A 22,188-nucleotide genomic window follows, 5' to 3' on the forward strand; every position below is an offset into this window, starting at 1 on the left:
GGATTAACTTTTATCATAATATGATTTTATTTATCAGATGCCTATAGCTCTTTATATAAATATATTATAACAAGTATATATATATCTAGCTAGTTGGTTGGATGGGTTGCATGCACTTGAAGTGAAATACCGTTTGCGTATTTCACTCGAGAAGAGACGCTATGAGTAAAATATATCATGGCATGGTCCGTTTTACAACGACGATAAATTCTGGGTCTCCACCTTTATAACCTCCCACTACTTATAGTTAAGATGCCCCGTAGATTTATAATATATAAAGCTTTATATCTTTCGGCTTTGCATACCAATTTAAACAGCAATTTTCATCTCTCTAATGTCCTCACTGATTTTTTAAAAATAAAACTTGTTCATGTAAAATTCTTTACTTATAGAAATATATGTATATATTATATATACGATGGCTACAAGGTGAAAATTATTCTATTCATCTTTTTTATACACCTATATATATACTCTGGTGATCTGAAATGGTGTGTAATATATACAGCGGAATATATGTAACAGAGAGAGCCCAATCATGTTTCATGGTAATCCTCTTATAAATGTTAAAATTTCCTCTCGACAGCCGCGACGGAGTTTGTCATAATTATTGGCCACAACCACACCACTGGTATCTTATATTGCGCCAGCCTTATTCACGGTGAATTTAAAACGAACAACGATACTTTAACCCTCGAAAAAAAAAAAAAATTAAAATTAATAATAAATGCAATCTTATAGGTTTCAGTAAAAAAGTTAACATACGTCTATATATGTTTGTGTTGACATAAATTTCGCTTGAATGGAGTCCAACAAGAAAATGGGTGTGGCCATTAACAACTTAAATTGTCGTGTTGACTAATTGCTTCCAATTGACAATTACAAATTTACTGATTACCATAAAACTCCCTATTATCTTACACTATTATATCTCATATATAAGAACACGCTGTAACATGATTTATTTTCAATTACTTGATTAATTTACTTTATAGATTTTGGATGAATTGCAAACAGATTGAAAAAAAAAACGAAAAAAAAAAAAAAATAAAATAATCTATAACTAGGTAGTAAACCATAGGCAAGTAGACAATAGGGAGTAGTTTATATACATTATTTTCTTACTGCTACTACTGACAAGGAAGTAACTATAAAGTTAATGTGTGTGCAAGATTCTTGTTATCGGGTGGGCCAGCAGCGTGTTCATTAAACTGACATAAGAGAAAACACGGGCGTGAATAACTCGCTTTGAGGAATGCAAGGCATTGTTAAACAAGTCTCTAGAATTACCAACTATTCACTACCATGGTACAGTATATACACATATATTTATATATATATTTACTTTAAAGGTATTGCTGAATTAATCAGATTACCAAATTTATTGATGACGCTCTCTCGCATTTCATTTAAAAACAAATAAATTATGATTATATTAATATTAATGATGATTTATAATAATGATTCAATCAATAATAATATTATAAGTATATTGAAATACTAATATAATCGGACAAGTGTAATTCCTCTTGATTAAATAATTTACTGAATTATAAATGATTGTCAGGTATGTATATAGTAGATATAGTATATATATAATATATATACGTATAAGAAAAACAGGGGGTTAATTGCGTATCGTTAGTCAGGCCTCCCACTGATCCTGTCCCAGCAGATCATTCTATATATTTATATTGATCAACTACTATGGACATTAATCCATCCATCTAGTAACGATCTACTATCTGCTATAGCTCAGCTACAATTAACTTACAATTTTATCATTTTTTTATTTTCCCGCGTTTACGCAGGCATTAATTTATCATCATGAACTTTGCAACTAATAGTCGAGGTTTATGAAATATTATGCGTCCGGACTCCGGTTTACGATGACCATATTTTTTCTTCAACAGAATTCCAACTACTTTATATATATATATACATACTAGGAGTAGTCTATAGTGTCGTTTAATCTTGTTAATTTTTTTTTTTTACTTTCTTAATGTTTTAACTGACTATATGATTATTCCACGTCATCGATATGGCATCTTAGTAATCGATCATCGCTTGATGCTAGAGATAGTGGGTACGCGAAAAGACCGGGATAAAGAGAAACAGGACTATATACTCTTCTCGGTGCTATATATATATATTAAGTGCAGCTATAAAAACTGGCTTACTGGTACTCGGTGATATTAGAACGTAAGAAATGAGTTCCTGAGTAATTGCCTGATGATGATTCTGATGCTGATTTTTAAACTGATAGCAATCTACCAGAGAAAGGTAACAAGAGATTGTTTTAAATTCATTATAATTAAAGATATTATTATTCGTTATATATTTATTATTTTTTTAAACACTACTCGCGTTACTATCATGCAGAATACGATTATATATACTGCAGTACAGGAAGAATCTTATCTCGATCAAGACCCCTACGGAATGTGTATATGTCTATATATATTAATCCAAACTTATATGTTAAAGACTGAAAATAAAATAATATTTAATCCCACATGGTCAGAAAGTTATTTCCGTATTGCTTTAAGATTATTTTTTTTTTTTACTATACATATATTTATCATTTGACACTTGTTATCATTTAAATTTGAATGAGTGATCGAATACAAAATATTACATTACTGCAACTTAGTTACAAATTTAGATTAAAAAGTGCATAAAATTATTCGACCACTACCCACTGTATGTCTCACGTCAAAATACATACTTAAAAATTATAATCACCTGCTATTTAACAAGATTATATCCCGTATCGGATATCGAGTCTATAAACTATATGTACATATATTTATATACATATTAAGTTTTCGTAATGAGTTGATTACTTTTTTTTTAACGATAATCGTCCAATTAAACAATTTTATATTTATTCCTGGTAATTTTAATTTTTTTTTTTTTTTAAACTATTTCATTGATCCTTCGATTATTAAAATAAAAATATTTACTAGGACAAATTAACAATATAAATATTATGTTTAATTGATTCTCTGATGATGTTCTCTCACGATCAAAATTATGCATGCATCTATATAATATATTCATTATATAGATATATGGAGTCGCTCGATAATGGTGTTATGTATAGCGTTGCTTGAAAACACTGAAGAAATAAATTATTTTTTACCATTCTTATATAGATTACGTATTCTCACAAGATACGGTTCCGCGGAATTATATTATTAATATTTATAATTTCAATAAAAAATAAATTACAAAATCGTTATTCTCAAAAATAAACATATAATACATATGACAACGATCTAATTGCATTTAACAATTCCGATCATCATCATCATCATCATCATCATCTCGAGTAGTCTTATTATTTAAACTATTATACTTGTCTTTATTTATATATATACAAAAAGTAAATTTCTCACGCTATATTCATGAGTCACAAGCATCATGACAGACTATAGCCAGACATAGGAAAACAGCCTGAGATTAGTCGGACATCGATTGCAAGTTTACGATATATACAGAAACAAGTAGTCCTCTTATTCTCTATATATTATTACTATTATTATTATCACCATCCCGACATAAACTCACGTAAGAATTAATTATATTATTGCCATAGCCGTTGATTTAATAAATTTTATTTTTTTATATGTATAACTTTGACATTTATTTTATGGCAATTATCATAATCGACAGTTAAATATCATTTTTAAAAAATAAAAAATTTGTATATCTTATTTATATGTATACCAGTACGAGGTATATCAGAATGTTTTAAATTGCGTGGGTGAATAGAAGAGGAAGTGTCAGGTCAAAGGGCTGTAACGTGGGTGTCCCTTAACACACTATAAATGTACATACATTGTTAAATGTTGTTTGTATAATAATGATAATAATAATAATAATAATAATAAAACGAGACTACAACTGTTTGGTTGATAGTCGTGGTGGTCGCCTAAACATTATGCACATATACTTTCGTTCTCGTTTTCCTCGATTCCTTTGGTTAAAATAACAAAGAAAAAATCTTACGAAATCTTACGAGGCTTCAAGAGGGATAAGAGCAACAGAGAAAGTAAGATTACGAGTATTAAATTTACACGAGTCGCGTCGCCTTATTTCTTCGACGCGATATCTTACTGCACGCTTGTCGCGACGACACTCTATAGTGTACTCTTATTGAAGAGAGTAGAGAAAAGAGTAGAGAAAAGAGTAGAGAAAAGACCCGGTGGATGTGGTGTTAACTCTCAAGATGTGGGACAGCCAATAGATGTGGCTATTAAATTTATATCATCAATAAAATAAATTTAATAAAACAAAAAACAAAGACACTGAATAAAGCATAGCTTTTATATTGTTTACATATATATATATGCATGTGAATAGAAACTATTGTCTCTTTCCCACGTTTATAATAAATACAATATACTTATTTCAAATATTTCAAATGGAATAATATTTCAATAAACCGCGTCAAGACGTCAAAAGATCGTTGGCAATCCAGTTTTTGTTTTTTAATCATCAAAACTCATCCTGACTTGATACTTTTTTAATTGTAGTTCAACAACTAATCTTAATAATCTTAAAATTATAATAAATAAAAATATATTGACAAATATATAGTTATTTGGTGGTAACACTTGTGATGCTGTGGTTTTTAACAAAGTGGTCAAGTAGCTTCTGACTAGCTATCTGTAATAAAATATCATCATATACAATAAGTTTACTTGTTGATATTAATAATAAAAAAAAATATAACGAAACCACAAAGGTGGTTAATATTGTTGGATTATTTACACGCAGGTGCACTATTGGTTTTTTTTTTTTTTTTACTTATCTTGACTATTAACAGTAGCAGCTACAACTGAATGTACTGTTTCGTTGAAACTGTTATTTCTATGTAAAAATAAATAGTATATAAAGAATGAATTATTGAAAATGGTTAGAGTGTTCAGATAAATATATATATACATATATTAAAACTCTCTTATCACATATGTAAACGAGCACGGTTGAATGAATTCTAAAAATCCGATTAAATTCAAGGTTAATGGAAGTTGTCAAGACCTGTAATCGGGCTTCCTGGTGTATACTTTCTGGCTTTATTATAGCACACAAACAGTATATACGAGATCGTAAAGTCAAGCTTTCAATTGTATGTGTGTGCTGTAATCATATCACCGTAGATTCACTTGTACCTTGAGGATTATATATAATCAACCACTTATCTCATTTTATTTTCTGATGCCCTTTCAAGAGCTCTTCTGTGTTTTGTTACCTTACTTGGATTTTTTTTTTCTATACTGAGAACAAAGCTACTAAAAATTAACTTTCTTGGTACAAAAAAGTATTATAAGTTACGAGATAAAACTGATAGAACAGGTAATAGATGATATAAACTAAAGCAGAAGTATGTTTAGTTGACTTGGTTCTACTTTATGTGTACTGATTAAAAGGATCAAAATGAAATGTAGGATACAGCCAAGTAAAAAATAATAGCAACAAGAATAAGACTAAGAATGAGACGAAAAAGAAGACGACGAAGAAGAAGAAGAAGAAGGAGAAGAAAATGCCGCGGTAGCCAGTAAGGAGTCAAGAGATAACGTGTAATGAATGCGATAGCTTCTCATGCTTCGTCTGCTCCAGCTCTTTAATTTTTTTTTTTTACATTATTTTCTTGTCCGAACTTCCGCATATGTTGCATTGTTGGCTTCTAGATCCATTAACCAAGTATTTATTGAGAGTCTCTTATCAGCGTCAACTTTAAGATGATAACACTAAAATTCATTCGCGAACCAGTTAGTAAATATTTAAAAAAAAAAGGGAAAAACAACTTATACCAGTATTATGTATTTATATCAGGTGAAAGGTTAAATAATATTATTATTATTATTATTATTATTTATGTATGTGAGCTATAATTGTAAATTACTGACACCATGTAGACTGTATACATCATCTAGATCTTATAGACACTATAAGAAATAGTGTGCGTGTGTGTGTGTGTGTGCAAGCTGAATGAATAAAGAATAATGGCTGTCTTATTGTGGCATGTTGAACAAAATCAATCTAAAATAAAAGAGCTAGACTACGCGCAAGAGAATTTATTCGTGTATATATATATTCTATAGACAAGAATTAACGACGACATACGACACGAAGAAACGATAATTGGACACCCGCCGTTGGATAACCAGGAAATTCATAGCATTTTAACTGATGATGATCTAACGTTAATTTTAAACTAATATAATAAAAAAGATTAATTATTATAAAATTTATTTCATTCAAGATAAAATCTTACATTAAATAAATTCACAAATGATCCAGAGTTAATAATAATAACAATAATAAATATAACTGAAAGACAATAATCCCCAGAGAGTCGCGCCATTCGTGTTTATAAACACATAATATTCTTTTTATTGATGTCTCAGAGTCAATCAATTAATAAAATCCGGACCTATGCGTAGTGTACATACACAGAACTATATTAGTGATTAGTGACAGCGACTACTGATGGAAAAACGTTCCTCAGCTAATATTAGAACCAATGTTTATGTCAGTAGTAGTAAATTAAAAATATTTATTATTTTTTGTCCACTTAATAATTAATAACCGTTGAAAGCATTAAGTTGGGCCTGAAGCAGTATTATAGAAATAAGCAACGGCGGCTAAACTACGTCTAACAACCGGTAACCAGCATCAATAACCTGCAGTGCAACAGCGGATGAAAAACCGGACGCTAGCTTGACAACCCCAATCCTCATATATATATATATATATATATATATATATATTTTTACCAGAGCCAAAGCGATAAATATATATTTATTTATATAACAATGACAAATAAAATGAATGAAGACTGATTATAATAAACTAAGAGCAATGTCTTACAATTATATGGTCTACTGCTAAATGCAATAATGATAAGGATAATAATAATAATGATAAGCTACTGGTGCTACAGGTATTCGAGTTCTTGATTCGACTTATGACCTTATGCCTACCACGATAAATAATATTAATGCATTATTATTATTATTATCTATTAATTCGGGGGCACATTAGATGGGTATCATCATCACGACTTTGTCCTCTTATGTAGATCTCGTAGTGTATCTTAAAAAGCTTTCTCAGTAGATAGTATATAATATATTTTTTATATTATATATACATACATATATCTAAAGTATAATATGTAACCCACATAAAAATCAAGAAAATAATAATGAGAGAGATTTATCAAAATAACAGTCAATATATCGTTCTTATTAATTAGTAAATTCATCAGACAATAGTATGCATATTATTATAAATTATAACGGTTAATGATTTGCTTGTCACACAATAAATCCACTATTGCAATTGGTTCAATAAAAAACAAAAAAAAAGAAATATTTATCGTTAAATTTAAAAATAAATAGGTACAACAGCATAAATGACATGTATATAATTGTATATATATAGTTTTGATGATTGGACTGTTGAATGGAATGTATATATACATATTTATATATAAAGATATTTATTTTGATGGCTGGTAGTGTTACTCTTGAAGGCAAAGTAATACTGATCTGACACCATCAGTAGTCAGCAGCCAGCAACTTGCACAGATATTATATTCTGGGCTGTTCTGGCCTGGTGTGGCCGGGGTTACTCTACTCGTTACTATGCACCGTATCAATTTTCCTCAAGACTTTGTTTTAACTTGGTTCGTTACTCGCGTCACTTTAAAATGAACCGAGGAAACAAGACAGTAGTATATACCTTGTATACATTTAAAGAGAGATAAAAATAAATGAAATACGATGATGCAGTTAAATAAATCGGATCGCGGCTCTTCTACAGCTATTTCTTCTCTTTATATATATATATACATATAAGATCAAGAAATCGCAAGGCGCGCCACCCGTGAGCCTCCGATCGCTAAATCACTCGGGGACGACGTCTCCTCTGCCCACTTTTCTTCCTCTCGCCATTTACGGATCAACCATCTTGCCCTGTCTTTATATATATATATATGTAATATCTATGTAGCCAGCAGCAGCACACACTCTTATTATATTGCACCAGCAGTGCGCTGTATCCCTATATATATATATATATATATATATTATATTATTTACCCCGGCGCATACAGTAATTGCAAATCCGTAGCTATACCAAGAAGCATAATCTGCTGTGCTCCTCAGTACACTTTACTCAAGCTCAGGATTGTCACTTTGATTTGACGTCAATACATGCAATTCATAATCAATATTCTTATACATATATATATATACTTTTGTGCAGGATTTATATGTATATACATAATTGTATTGCTAGTTTTTTATGGATTGAATAGATAAACAAAAAATAAATAAAAAAAAAAGGATAGCAAGAAATTCATGACTATATGTAACTTTTCATGCTTATAAAAATAATTTATTACATGTATGATATATGTACTTAAATAACTAAGTACTATAAACAAATAAAAGTAATCTGTATGACTATATATGTATATGTGATATGTAAGTCTATAATTGCTTTATCGTCGGGTTTAATGTTTTATTTGAAATTTTCTATACATATACATATATTTATATTTATTATTTTTATTTTACAGCGGCCGACCTAGAGGAAAGAAAAAAAGATTGCAACTGACTTGACGAGTTTATTTGAGACTCGGTGTATAAAAAGTATATGCTTAACTACACAGATTGCAGCAGCAGTACTGGAGTAGTAGTAGTAGTAGTAGTAGTAGTAGCAGCGGCAGCTCATGAGAGCTAATTGTCTTCTCTCACATCCCATATATTATACTAAAGAGCAAGAGGTATATTTATAATGTTATTTATTTATTTGCTGATGCCACTATAAAAATGTCAAGAAATATTTATTTTTATTTAAGAAAAAAATAAAAGTTAATTCTAATAGCCAATCAATTCATATCCAATGTGGTGATTGAATTTAAATTTTTGTATGGGCAGTAGTAAGAGATGTTATGAGTCAGCCATCACGTCTTCTATTTTTTCTATTCTAAGAATAAACTCACACCCCTAAGGGTTTCCACCCCTTGGAGTTTCTCTCCGCCTTTCGTTCCCAGCCTCTCTACTCCCAGTCTCAATGTAACAACCTAAAGTTTAAGTAAATCCCGCCATAGCAACTTCTCAACAGCAATCTACGGAGCCCATAGGTCGCCGCCGATAGGGATGCTCGAAGGGTGTGGCCAACAAAAAACAACATATATATATATATGCTAATCGTTCATTTTTATCCAGAGGGAAAAAAAAATAAAAATATGAAAAGGGTTGCCGAGAGCAGCCTGAGCTCCATCGATTTTTCTCTCTCTCTCTCTTTTATTTTTTTGTGCTCTCATTTCCCCCTTGTTACTGAGTCCCTCTATACCCTGGCCATCACTCCATTTACCCATAGTCTACACACATTCTACTCGCACACACACTTTTACCTAACACCATCCCATGTCTCATTTTATCGTGAACGTGCGTTAAAAAACGATGCTGCGGATATGATGCAGTTCCAACTAAACGTCATATTTATCGTTAATTTTACAATTCTGTGATCAATATATTCAAATAGTTCAGCTAGCTTAATAAAATTATACTATTGTTACAATAATATACATAAGAATTGTGTGTGCGAGAGATTTAAAACGTCATATCAAGTAACAAAACATCAGTGAGTGATCAAGATGAGAAAATTCTGAAAAATGGTGCGAGTGATATATATTTATATATGTAGATATAGATATAGATACATCTATATGTAGATATATAAATATATATATATATATATGTATATTATACATAAACGACAGACGCTTTTTCGTGCGCGATTCGACTTGTAAATGCGCTTGCGTGTGAGTATCAAATGTTGTAGCCATTAAAAAACTATATATATATATATATATATCTATTTAATAACTATAAAATAAATTAAAGTGTCTATAATTATCTCGAAGATACTTATGCATTATATATGCATCAGGAAAATTATCGCTTGAAATCTATACTTATCTCAATGGGCAATTATAATTATTAAACTTTTATAATTATTATTACGGCATCATTAAAATTTATTAAAGAATAAGTAAAATAAAATAAAAAATAAGCATTTTCTCCTTTTCTACCATTTACTTTGATATATATTTTATTTTATATCCACTGGGCGCATTTAGTTGAGGAGCATAATCGTAAGTAAGTCGATAGTTGCCGGTATTAGATAGTGCGCGTGCAATCGAATAATAATCTGCTGCACAAACATTTACTCCATTACTCCAGTAGCTACGTACCACATATATTAATGCCCAGACATATTCCGTATATACTTGTTCGTCTTATTCCTTCTTTTTATTATTATTTTATTTTATAATTTTTATCTTGATATATTATAAAAGCTACCGGTTTGCAATCATCACCAATAGATATACTTTCAAATTATTATTCATTAGCAAATATAAATTAAACTTGTTATCAGTTTTTTCTATATATATATATATATAGTTGACAGTGTTGAGCCCTTGTCTGTTGTTTTACAATAAATTTATAATCTCTAGTTATCTTGTAAAATAATAAAATCTGAGAAGGGAAAGGGAAAAAAGCAAGGTATATTTATGCATATGTATATAGTAGGCCCTTGAAGTTTATTTATTGTAAAGGATAGTAAATAATCCCTTCCTTCTACCAATGGTAAACTTTCTTGTCCATAAGTGCGTCGTGTCACGCGCAATAAATAGTATAGCCGCTGGAATTCTGAATTCCGATAATCGTCAGCGATATGCTTCGGTATCGTGGGTATCGTAGGTATCGTGCCTTGAACCAAAGAATCGACCACTTCTGGCTATATCAACAAATCCAAAGTCCACGGTTACATTTACATATACTATACAATACTTTACTCGACTTATCTTGCCATCTGATTCTTTCCAGGGATTATTCTAGATAAATAACAACTCACTTGACCTCAAATACACTTATGCTTAAATTTATTAAAATGTATTTATGTTTAAATTTTAAATAATATATAATGGTAACTAGGGTTGATTTGGGCCTTAGTGGTCCCGTGGTGACTGCTATTAAATTCTACTGGCCTGCTAAGTCCCAAGTTACCTCTGGTACACTCTACTCGTCAGCTCATTTTTATTTTATAAATTTATATTATTTATAAAAAAAAAAAAATAAACATTATGTTTCAGAGAACATGGACCGACTTAAAATAAATTATATAGAGAAACCGCTTGACAATTGAAGCAAAAGGTCCCGCGCGAATCTGCTATCTGATATTATTTCTCAAAGTACGAAAGTACCCACAAGCTGAGAAATAACTCGAAAGATGGAATAAAAGGGTTGGAACTATTAACATTTAAACTAATTTAAGTTTATATTTATTTTGGAAATAAATAAAAAGTTAAAATAATCGGTATGAATTAAAAGTCCATAAGGATATTCTAAATCTGAGTTATTTTCAGAGAGCGACACAATTATATGCGAGCTAGGCGTCGTTAACGAACAGGAAAAAGTAACTGAGACGATAAGCGTGAAAGAGGATAACGTTGTTTAATTTTATTTACTTATTTCTTCTTTTAATCTTTTATCATTAAACTGCCTCGGCACTTTGGATAAATAATTAGCAATTAAGAATACGATCATGAGATAGTATATTGCTGAATTTACAACATTTTCTTTTTCTATTTCCGATTACAGGTTTTATCATAATTATCTAAAAAATAATCATAAATATATCGATAACTGCATATGTATAGACGTGGATAAAAAACATAATAATATATATATAGAAGAATAAAAGGTATATATTTATATATACCAGGGAATAAGATAAACTCACGGAGATGGAATAATCCTCCATGAAATTTGCGAGTCATCGGCAATGCTATTCGATTTAATTGAGTTCTTCCTCTCTCTCTCTTTCATTTTTTATTATTTTTTTTTTTTTTCTCAGCACCAAGTTTTGAACCACTCCTTTCACCTTAAAGCTAAGGCTTTTATCTTATCTGTGATGCATCGATTAAATGCAATAACACATGAACCGTAATACCGACACAGCTACTATCAAGCTGAACAGTAATTCATCGGTATATTAATCGGTTCAACTGACCGAACCCAATTATGAAATCTTATAGAAATCTTATACACATTAACAACAACATCAACAACAACAACAACAACAGCTTAAATTATAATAAATATGTTGCTAAAAGAGCTTATTACACGATTTTATATTGCTGCGCTATGCCGTTCTATAAGATATCAAATAATAACGACTATTAATCAGCCGACTATCGATGCAAAGAATTTTATACATGCAACCACAAGTTTCATACTAAAAAATCTTAAAATACCTCGTTATGTTTTTAACATACCGAGTTTTATAAATAACTATGAATAAATAATTATCTAGGGATTATTTAAAGATAAAAATTGAATAATTTGTTGAGGCAGAGGTGGGGTTTCTATGCGGCATGTGCCTTGTTTGTAATTAATGCAATGCCCTTAGAAATCCCAAAAGTGTCCAACGATAATCACCACTTAATAAAATAAATTTTTAAATTATGCTACTTACCATTGTTAAATTTTTTCCTAACAAACATGTTTGATGTAATCCTGTAGAGATGTTCCCACGAAATTGAGGAAGAGCACTTGGTATTTCTCCTAAATCACTTCTCAACATTATTTAAATAAATTTATGTAATTATTAAGGTATTAATTTATAAAAATTCACTAGTTTTAATTAAATAATTATAAATTTTTATTTTCAGGCATTAAAATTTTAACGACGTTTACTGGTCAACGATTAAATTAAAACTGAAAATTTTTCATTTCAAACATAACAATTAAATTTTATTTAATTTTAAGGGATTAAGGGATTTAAATTATCTTCATTAATTCTTAAAATTTTCTTGTTTGTTTATTGTCTATTCAAATAAAATAATTTGAAATGAGTTGTTCTCTTTGATAATTTATCTGAAAATACATAATTAAGTATGTAAAATAATTATTTTGGTCCACTGTCATTCTCTTGTTTTTCTTCGTTTTTATCATTGGCAAATTCATTATTTCTTCGTTTTCGTTTACCTGCACAAAAAAAATAATGAGCTATAAATAACCCACATGATCGTACTGAATTATCATCTTTACTTAAATAATAATTAAGTTATAACTTGTTAGAAAAATAGTTCTCTAATCGTTACATATAATTATTGTCGCCATTAGGTACAAGTAGAAAAAAAATATTATACAAATAGAAAACAAGACAAACATACTAATACAAATGCCCACTTAAATACTGTAGTAGCAATAAATAACATGGTTAAGTTGGAAAAGCCGTTCTGTATACTATCATACAAAGCTGTTGCTGTTGTTGTTGTTGTTGTTGTTGTTGTCGTCTGAGGATCTCTGTCTATCATGACTTCTAATCACTGCAATTAATCGCCGCCTCGCAAAAGTTTACGACAAGAATACTACAATCTCTAAGAAGTAGACACAGGTATATATATATATATACATGATACCATAGCCGACGTTTTCTTAATTAACTTTACTCTTGTTCGCACTTAATTATCCTCTTAAAGCTAATCATTTTTTCTACTTAACAGTCAATGAGGTGTCCACACACTCAGCACTCACACATATACCATCAGAAATAGTATTCTATTATCAGTAGGAAAAAATCATAGCAAGCACGTGGCCCGTAAGAAAAATAACTAAATAATAATAATGATAAAAATAAAAATAATGGCCATAAAATAAGATTTAATTTTCTGGTAAAATTATTTTACACAGCAGTTTAATTTAATGGAAAAAAATAAATAAAAATAGCAGCAATAATTATAAACATAATTACAAAAAATTTTTGTTTAATATCAATATTCTTAAATATATTAAAAATTGTTTTGAATATTTCAATGAAATTATTACCTGATACAAACTCCCAACCGTCATTGCCATCATTATTCTTAACTGCTGGCTGATTATCATCCCACTGATTATTACTCAACGACCAATACTTGGAGCTTCTGTAAAACACAATATACAAAAAAAATATATATTTATATAATGATAATAATAATAATAATAATAATAATAACAATAATAGTAATAATTTACTGGTAATAAAATATAAAATAGTAAATCATAAAACTGACATGAGGTGTTTACGGGTCAGTAACTTAACAAGTTGGCCCAACAACTGTGGACCATGTTATCCATTTAAAATAACACATAAAAATGATAGCGTGCTGCTCCGTCGTACTTGAATACCAACAGTCTTAGTCCTAGCAGCCGTTGCAGCTACAGCCGCAGTTACATCCACACCAGTATTAAAGTTGAAAGTTTCATAGCCAATGCGAGATTTATTCAGGGCACCAGGGCCCTTGACGTACGTATGTTTTATATACGGAAATGTTGCTACAACATCAACTGCAACAGTACCAGTACCAGTACAAGTACCAGTACCAGCGCCAATCTTAATGCACACCAATCTTTATGAATATTCAAAACTCACTGCCCGGGATTCGCACGCATGCACTACGCACCATATAAATATATATATATATCTCGCTACAACAACTCGATTCAATCTTCATGAGCTTACAGTCGTTACAAGATTAATTAAATCTCTTTTCCTCAAATTCCAAACTCAAGACCTTTTAAAATACAACATCTAAAATATCTTACATAGTAAGACTGTATAACAAACAAGACTAGTCAATAAATAAATCCTGAATAATCATTAATTTTATTCCTTCCTAATGTCAACAACAACAAAATATAAAATAAAAAAAAATCTAGTTAATTTCTGTTGTTTCCTCTCGAGTTATTTACAGGAGGTTTTCATGTTTGCATGGAGCATGTACACGAGTGCGAAGGTGAACGGTAAATTAGCAAAAATTTTTTTAACATCTTTGAGCAGGACGCGAAGCGAATGGAGTAGGTGGAAACGACGAGAGGTAAAGAGAAAATAAGCAGCGGGTAGCCAGAAGCCATTGCCTCTGTACCAGTCACTCCTCTCATATTCCTTTTATATTCCTCTCCTATAATTTCTTATACTTATACTGTAATGAGTATTTCGGAAATTTTATATTTTTTAAAAATAAATAAAAGTATATATCCACTTGAAATTAATTCGTGTAGTTGTTTTTAACGAGTAGTTCTTATTAAAGTTTCACTGATGGAAATGCAATTAATGTTATTGTCTTTGTAATAGTTGTCTACCAGAGTGTCTCAAGTGTCTGGAGTGTCTAGGCGTTACTTTTCGTTAACGAGCAAGTACGTGACAAGTACGTGGTGGTTTGTGTGTTGCTTACCATTAGATAAAGGATCATGCACTCACCCTGATAAAATAAAAACAAAGTATTGAGAATTAAGAGTTAATGAGGCGCCTACGTGGTGTCTTGTATCTTGTAATTATATACAAATATAAATTTCTTTTTTATACTACAACTATACAGCTATATATAGTGATAATCCATTGTAATTTTCAAGTGTTGAATGTTTATCCTTGCCTTTGTATAATAATAAATATTTTATCTTAATAATAATAATAATAATTACAATAATATCATTAATTGAATGAACATAATAAAATATAAAAGTGTGTTAGTTTCAATTGATGATTGGTGAATTTTTATAAATTTATAAAAAATATATAATACTACAATAACATTTTATCTCTCTTTTTTTGAGTATTCTCTATCTTTGTTTGTATTATTAATATCGTTTGATTGAGAGTTTTAACAATTAAGTAAGTTTTAAAACTCAGCGTTGATTACGGTAGGGCGCCATAGTCGGTAAGTGTCTACCTGTATCAGATTATAAACAGGCAAACAACGGTAAAAAATTAAAAATTAAAAATTATAAAATATTAAATCGAGAAAGAGAAAGGGAAAAATATTAAAAGCGTGTAGAACTCATTACGCGCGATCCCGAGGGCGTAGCCGAGATGCGGGTTACAGCAGAAGCATCAGAATCAGCATCAGCATCACCGCTTTTTTCTCTCTTTCTCTTTATCTCGTTTTCTCTTTTTCTCTCGTTCTCTCTTTCTTTATATCCAAGTTGGCTCTTTACTATCCCGATATTATGCATGAAAGTCTTAGCCACTACACCATACCACACTACACCACACCACACCTTTAGCATATGTCTCTTTTTATTGCCATCCTTAATAACCCTACAATCATTATTAGCTGTAAAATAAAAAATATTAAATATATATATAAAACAAAAATAGTAATTATTGTTATTATAGTAATTAATAAAGGTAAATTATTAATACAACACTTGCATTCGGAAGGTACATTAAACAGTTTATCATTAGAGACTGTTTTATACTATAATAAGTAATAATAAAAATTTAGCATGATAACAACATGAAATCGTATACGAATTAGCTTAAAGGTTCTCTGTTGATGTTGTTAATGTTGTTGATGTTGTTGTTGCTTGCGATAGTATTAGTGCTTGTATATATAACATGCATACATAAATGTAAGAGCGTCTCACGCGTAAGATAACGTTTGGATAACGAGTCCGAGTACGGGTTAGCACACGCAATAAAACTGAGACTACCAGTACTACGCGGTGTTAACGAGTTCGATAGTACAATATCGAGTTTAAGACTTTTTAACATAATCAAGTATTGAAATAAATTTAAATAAATAAATTTACTGTCTCAGCTTAACCTTAGCCGCCTAATTCTCTCATAAAAAAAATCAAAATCCTTCTCCTTTTGTCTTTCATCCAATTCCAATCGAAAATATCTTAAAACAACAATTTAAATCTGACGATTCGAGTCAAAAATAAAATAAAATAAATTACCCTCGTATCGTATGTGTGATGCATCGGTACCAACTTGAGCAAGTGATATATGCGCTCACAAACCGAGTCTCTAATACTTTTCTCTTGTTGTCCCAACGAGGAAAACGATCAACTCCACTCGAGGTTCAACAAGATTCCATCGGATCATGTTCATTTCTTATTTTCTGTTACTTTTTTTTCCACATTTTATTCTTTAATTCAATACTGGTAAAAATAAATATAAATAAACATAATAAAAATAATTGTTGTTACGACTATTATTATTATTGTAAAAGCTAATTAGAGTACTCTTGTAGTATTAGCTTAAGTGTATGAATAATAGAGTAAGAGCAAAATGTGAATGCTCAGGTTTTAAAATCAAAACATTATTTCTTAGCCGTAGTGGTTTATACGGGGGGCGTGTGTCTAATCGTGTGTGATTCATATATATATATATATATATAGCAAAGGAAAAGTGTACATGCAAGACTCGTCTGCATTTACATTCCAGAGTGCAGCAAAGCTCTCGCCACGCTACGTTATCCGAGTTGCATGTTGCATTATTCTAATCAAACTCTAATACTTGGCGCACAGTGTTGATGTTGGTTTTATTCGCACGTGGGCAATGCGGCTCGTTTGTACCGTAATGAGCGCGATAATTAGGCGTACTTTTATTACGTCTCGACTTGTTCTATAAAAGTTGTACCTCTCCTTCTCATTCATTTTCCCTTCGTCTTGTTGTTTATTTTATTTATAAGATTAATCTCAAGACCAACTCCAATCTAATACTAATTATAATAACCAAGATGTTACGATTAAAATAATAAATAATTAATAATTAAAAAAAAGGAAAATATATATATACATTTATGGGGTTGAAAAGGTGAGTAAATTAAAAAAAATTTATATCTGAAGAAAAGAGAAAAGATGTAACAAATAAAGTGTGTTTGTTTTATCGCATATGTAGATGATGCTCGGTGTATATGTGTATGCATAAATCATTCAATTTGTATAAAATATAATGATCTAGATTTCAATGCAACATTTTGTTTCATAATAAAATCAAACTCAACTTTCAAACAAATAAATAAACAGTCCCAGTGACAAACTCACACGTATTTGACCAGCAATGCTGTTATGTACATTTTAAGAATCAGAAATAGAAACTTTTCAACTTGAAAGAAACATAACAATAATAATAATAATAATAATAATAATAATAATAATAATAATAATAATAATAATAATATCAATAAAAAATATTTGAAAAAGAAATTAAAACTGCTCTGATGCAAAGATGTACATCGCATTAAAAACACGTGTAACAAGCCACGCAATGGCCATTAATTCCGACTTGGAGTCAACAGCACTATGCAAATAGTTACTTGTACAGGAAACTCACAAGAAAATGTTAAAAATTATATACTAAGAATGAGAGAATGTGAATAAGAAAAGAGAGCATTAAATTAATATTATCATTATCACGTTCTCCAAGTACGCCTGATGATAACAACATACTCTCTCATCCACTAAATTTACATTAGTTTAACAAATGATTTAAATAACGTATCATCTGATGATTATCATTATCATTATTATTATTATTGTTATTATTATTGTTATTAATATAAAATTATTAGTTAATTATTTTTATTATCATTAACTTACTCAGTCGGTGGTTGCTTTCGTTTACGATCTCCTTTTTCTCCTTTTTCTTCTTCTACATTCTTTGGTGACAATGGCAAATCAAGTAGCTCTTGATGATGTGCATAAGTGCTGATCTGAGCACCTCCCAAACGATTTTTTTTTTTCTTTAATTTTTTAAGTAACATCGGGACTTTTTCACGACAATTTAATCCTGCATAGGCCGTTGTATCTGTTAACCATGATATATAAGCACCTCCTAAAATAATCATTGTTATTATTATTATTATTATTATTATTATTATTATTATTACTTGAATTAATAATAAATTTACCGAATGGAGCAAAAAGTTGTTGTAAATTACTTGTTTTCCACTCTTTTGGAAATATCACATGAAAGACATGGTTCCTAGTTGGTTGAGCTGTAAATAAAATTAATTTTATATTAATAATTGACAATAACAATTAAGTATTGTTATAAATAAATTATTTGTATATATACTTACGGTCATTTCCAACAAGATTTATGTAAGAAAAATCTTTTAATCTGAGCATGGTCAATCTACACGAAAAAAAAAAAAAAAAAAAAGAAAAGAAAAGAAAAAGAAAAAAAAATAAATTAAAGAATTGACCTATCAATAAATATAATTAAAAATATATAAATGATAATCATCACTTGTTGATAAAAGGTAACAATAAATCTGAACCAGGAAGCACCGTTGAAACTGGCGTTGGTTCTAATGATCCTAAAAATAAGAGAAAATAAAGTAGATAATTAGATTTAAAGTTATTTAATTATATTTAGCGATGAGATAAATTTTTTACCAAGATAATTGGCCATTGCAATAAAACAAAGTCCAGTAATATATGCATCAAAACCAGCTTCATGATATGTTTCACTAGTGGTACTATAACTTGTATTTTCCACAGGAATTATTTGAGGTAACGAAAATGGTGGTTTACTTATACTCTCTAGCATATAATTCAATACAGTTGAGGGAATATGATCTTTAAAATGAGGTGCCTGTGAGAGTACCTTAGTATCCATTAGATTGGGAAATAAATTGTGAATTAATAATTTAAATTCTTTGTAAGAATCAGGTAGTGGACCGAAAAATTGATGGACTATATGACAAAGATCTAAAAGCATATTATGTCCAACTATCAATTTATTCTGAAAATATTAAAATTATTTTTAGTTTTATAATTAAACCAAATAAAAAAAATAATAATAATATACCGAATCAGCAATTTTCCTCAAAAGCAGACTTAGTCCAACTGCTTCTTGTAATTCATCTTTTTCTTTTTCACGTCTCTCATTCTCTTTTTTTTTCTCTTCTTCTTTACTACCCATTTTATATACAATCAAACTCTGTGTTGTACCATCAACTTTACCCTCAACTCTGATCTTATTAGGCCATCGAAGTCGTACTTCTTGATGTATAATTCTTCTAATATAAGCATTACATCTATTTAGCGTTATTTCTTCCTCACAAGAATTTACAAAGTCTTGTATTTTTGTACTATTGACATTTAAAATTTAAAAATAAATTAAGTTTATTAATAATGATAATAATGAGAAAGAAAAAAAAAACTTACCAAATCTCCTCGATTTGAGGTTTGTCATCATCTGAAATAGGTATCAATTCTAAACCATCTTCTCTGGCTTTCTGTCTCTCACTCAATTTATTTTTCAATTTATCTTCATCACTTGTTGTCAAATAAGGTATACCCTCTCTAAATAATTTATTAAAATCAAATCCCTGAGATGCTAAAAATATAATTGATGATGCTTGACACATAAATCGAGAATCTGGTGCCAGTCTATTTAATGGTCTTGGAAATACATAAAAGTTATAAGACCTTTGACTATACCTGTAATCATTTTATATTTAACTAATAAATAAATTTATTTTAAAATTATAATGTATATTTACTGATTTGTCTGTGCATCAAATGTAAAAACTGAAAGACCAAATTGTACAAGCAAAAAATCCATTGAACCGGATTTCAATTTTTTATAATATTGTGATGGAGTATCAAATGGTTTTGCGTCAGGTCCTGAATTTAATCCTGTAAATTCTCCATCAATTGCTAAAAATGTTGCATCTTTCAGTACTAGATCAAGCTCACTTAAAACTTGTTGAAAATCTATATTTTAATTTAAAAAAAAGAAACAATAATTATAATCAATTTAAGATTATGTTTATTTAATTAATCAAAACTTACTTGTACGTGTTACTTCCATTGTATTAATAAATATTTAACAAATAAATAACATGAATTTACTGGAGCAGATAAAGAATAAGCCAAAATATAAACTACAATGTGACTTAGGCTTGGGCATTATTGATGTTGACAATTATTATTTTTATATGTCTATAGTTTTATTAATATAATATATACAAAGTCTACCCTCTGGTGAGGAAAAAATATAGTAAATATTAATACCTACAGTGACAGTAACATACCGACATATTATTTAAAATTTTTAAATTTCTCACCACTTACTCTGACACTTGGAAAATAACAATAATAATAATAAATATTTAAGAAGGATATAAATGAAAATCATATATTTTTATTTAAATGAAATATTTATTATTTTTTATAAGTTGATTTTTAAGCTACAAGAGCACTAGCTGTTGAACTTTCATATTTCCATGTTGGTGGAAGTGATCCCTTTGATTTGTAATAACGAGCCAGTCTGTGGATACGTGATTCAACAAGAATTAAACGGAATTTGCTGTCTTTGTCCTTGCGATTACGCTCCAAATGTTTACGAATGGCAACAGCTTTTTTAATCAAATAGTAAAGATCCTCTGGTAGATCTGGAGCAAGTCCCATACTTTTAACAATTCGTAAAACTTTATTTCCAGTACGGAAACGAACTTGACCAACTCCATGAGAATCACGAAGAATGACACCTATAAATATCAAAAAAATTTATAATATTTATAATATTAATTGATTAAATAAATATTAAATTTATGTTGTTTATTACATACCAATTTGTGAAGGAGTGTGACCCTTCTTGGCAAGTTTGAAAATTAAATCTTTGCAATCTTCAGGAGTAAGCTTCAGCCATGTTGGTACACTTCGTCTATAGGGTAGAGCTGACTGGGAGATACCCTTTCTGTAATCAATTATTTAATTATTATTATTTATTTTATTTTTATACTTTGAAAAATTAATAGATGCTCAAGTGACGTCACAAGCACATGGTATTTGAGGTTAATTATACAAATTGTTTAGCCTCTGCTCAAATACACTAGATAAATATATTATTTTTATAATAAATTATGAGGTTAAGACAAAATAAACAATTTAGTCTAATAAATAGTTAATTTTATATTAATTAATTAATATATTTCATTACCCTGGTGCGTGCATACGACCCATGATTGTAGTCCAGCGATTTATCCAGTAAAAGAAAGAACTTGCGTGATGTTTGCTGTTTGGTGATGGTGTCGCGGAAACACGAGCAACTAGAATCTAAAGATGGCACTGCTGGTATTCGATTGTCATTGGCTGGCTGGCAACAACTCCATTGCCGCGTAAATATTTAAAATTACAAATTTATATCATGTCACCAATTTAAAATTTTAAACATTTATGATCAAAAAATATCATTTTTTGGAAAAAATGAACAAATTTTAGCAAAAAATTCATATATATACTAAAAGTTAAAACTTATTATTATTATTATTACAATTATCATGATTTTTTGCGTATGTGTGATGCTGTG

General features: G+C 29.5%; 3 protein-coding genes across 4 annotated transcripts in view; all 3 read right to left on the reverse strand.

Annotated features, from left to right (window-relative positions):
- LOC130671752 (protein cortex-like) overlaps positions 1–12,791 on the reverse strand; it is a 30,000-nt gene extending 17,209 nt beyond the window's left edge. Inside the window, exon 1 of the mRNA XM_057475824.1 lies at positions 12,568–12,791. Coding sequence (XP_057331807.1) covers positions 12,568–12,675 — 108 coding nt within the window. The 5' untranslated portion in view covers positions 12,676–12,791. The remainder of the gene's footprint in view (positions 1–12,567) is intronic.
- A 92-nt stretch (positions 12,792–12,883) lies between these two features.
- On the reverse strand, positions 12,884–20,872 carry LOC130671748 (poly(A)-specific ribonuclease PARN-like). 2 transcript variants are annotated; one of them, XM_057475819.1, is made up of 11 exons: positions 20,670–20,872; positions 20,378–20,591; positions 20,040–20,315; positions 19,681–19,963; positions 19,266–19,614; positions 19,117–19,186; positions 18,947–19,002; positions 18,776–18,862; positions 18,465–18,699; positions 13,923–14,020; positions 12,884–13,079 (listed from the first exon to the last, which is right to left on the reverse strand). In XM_057475819.1, the coding sequence occupies exons 1-11, from the start codon at positions 20,686–20,688 to the stop codon at positions 13,000–13,002; spliced, it is 1,767 nt and encodes a 588-aa protein (XP_057331802.1). In that variant the 5' UTR covers positions 20,689–20,872; the 3' UTR covers positions 12,884–12,999. The 2 variants fall into 2 exon arrangements, with proteins under 2 accessions (XP_057331802.1, XP_057331803.1); XM_057475820.1 differs by lacking the exons at positions 12,884–13,079; positions 13,923–14,020 and adding an exon at positions 14,726–16,189.
- Positions 20,873–21,018: 146 nt separating this feature from the next.
- Positions 21,019–21,972, reverse strand: LOC130671755 (40S ribosomal protein S13). The gene is made up of 3 exons (XM_057475828.1): positions 21,820–21,972; positions 21,449–21,576; positions 21,019–21,367 (listed from the first exon to the last, which is right to left on the reverse strand). Exons 1-3 carry the CDS (start codon positions 21,840–21,842, stop codon positions 21,063–21,065), a joined length of 456 nt encoding a protein of 151 aa, XP_057331811.1. The 5' UTR covers positions 21,843–21,972; the 3' UTR covers positions 21,019–21,062.
- Between the last annotated feature and the right edge of the window lie 216 nt (positions 21,973–22,188).

The sequence above is a fragment of the Microplitis mediator genome, chromosome 7 (genome assembly GCF_029852145.1).
Source record: "Microplitis mediator isolate UGA2020A chromosome 7, iyMicMedi2.1, whole genome shotgun sequence".
NCBI classification, from domain to species: Eukaryota; Metazoa; Arthropoda; class Insecta; order Hymenoptera; family Braconidae; genus Microplitis; species Microplitis mediator.

Bases quoted from the DNA above. Each gene is read 5' to 3' on its own strand.
- LOC130671748 (XM_057475819.1), bottom strand. The intron at 19,615-19,680 runs GTATATTATTAT...TAATATTTTCAG, and splicing joins TGAGGAAAATTGCTGATTCG to AATAAATTGATAGTTGGACA. The intron at 13,080-13,922 runs GTAATAATTTCA...TTTTTTGTGCAG, and splicing joins CGGTTGGGAGTTTGTATCAG to GTAAACGAAAACGAAGAAAT.
- LOC130671755 (XM_057475828.1), bottom strand. From the start codon at position 21,842: ATGGGTCGTATGCACGCACCAGG. The intron at 21,577-21,819 runs GTAATGAAATAT...AATTGATTACAG, and splicing joins GGTCGTATGCACGCACCAGG to AAAGGGTATCTCCCAGTCAG. The intron at 21,368-21,448 runs GTATGTAATAAA...TGATATTTATAG, and splicing joins TCACACTCCTTCACAAATTG to GTGTCATTCTTCGTGATTCT.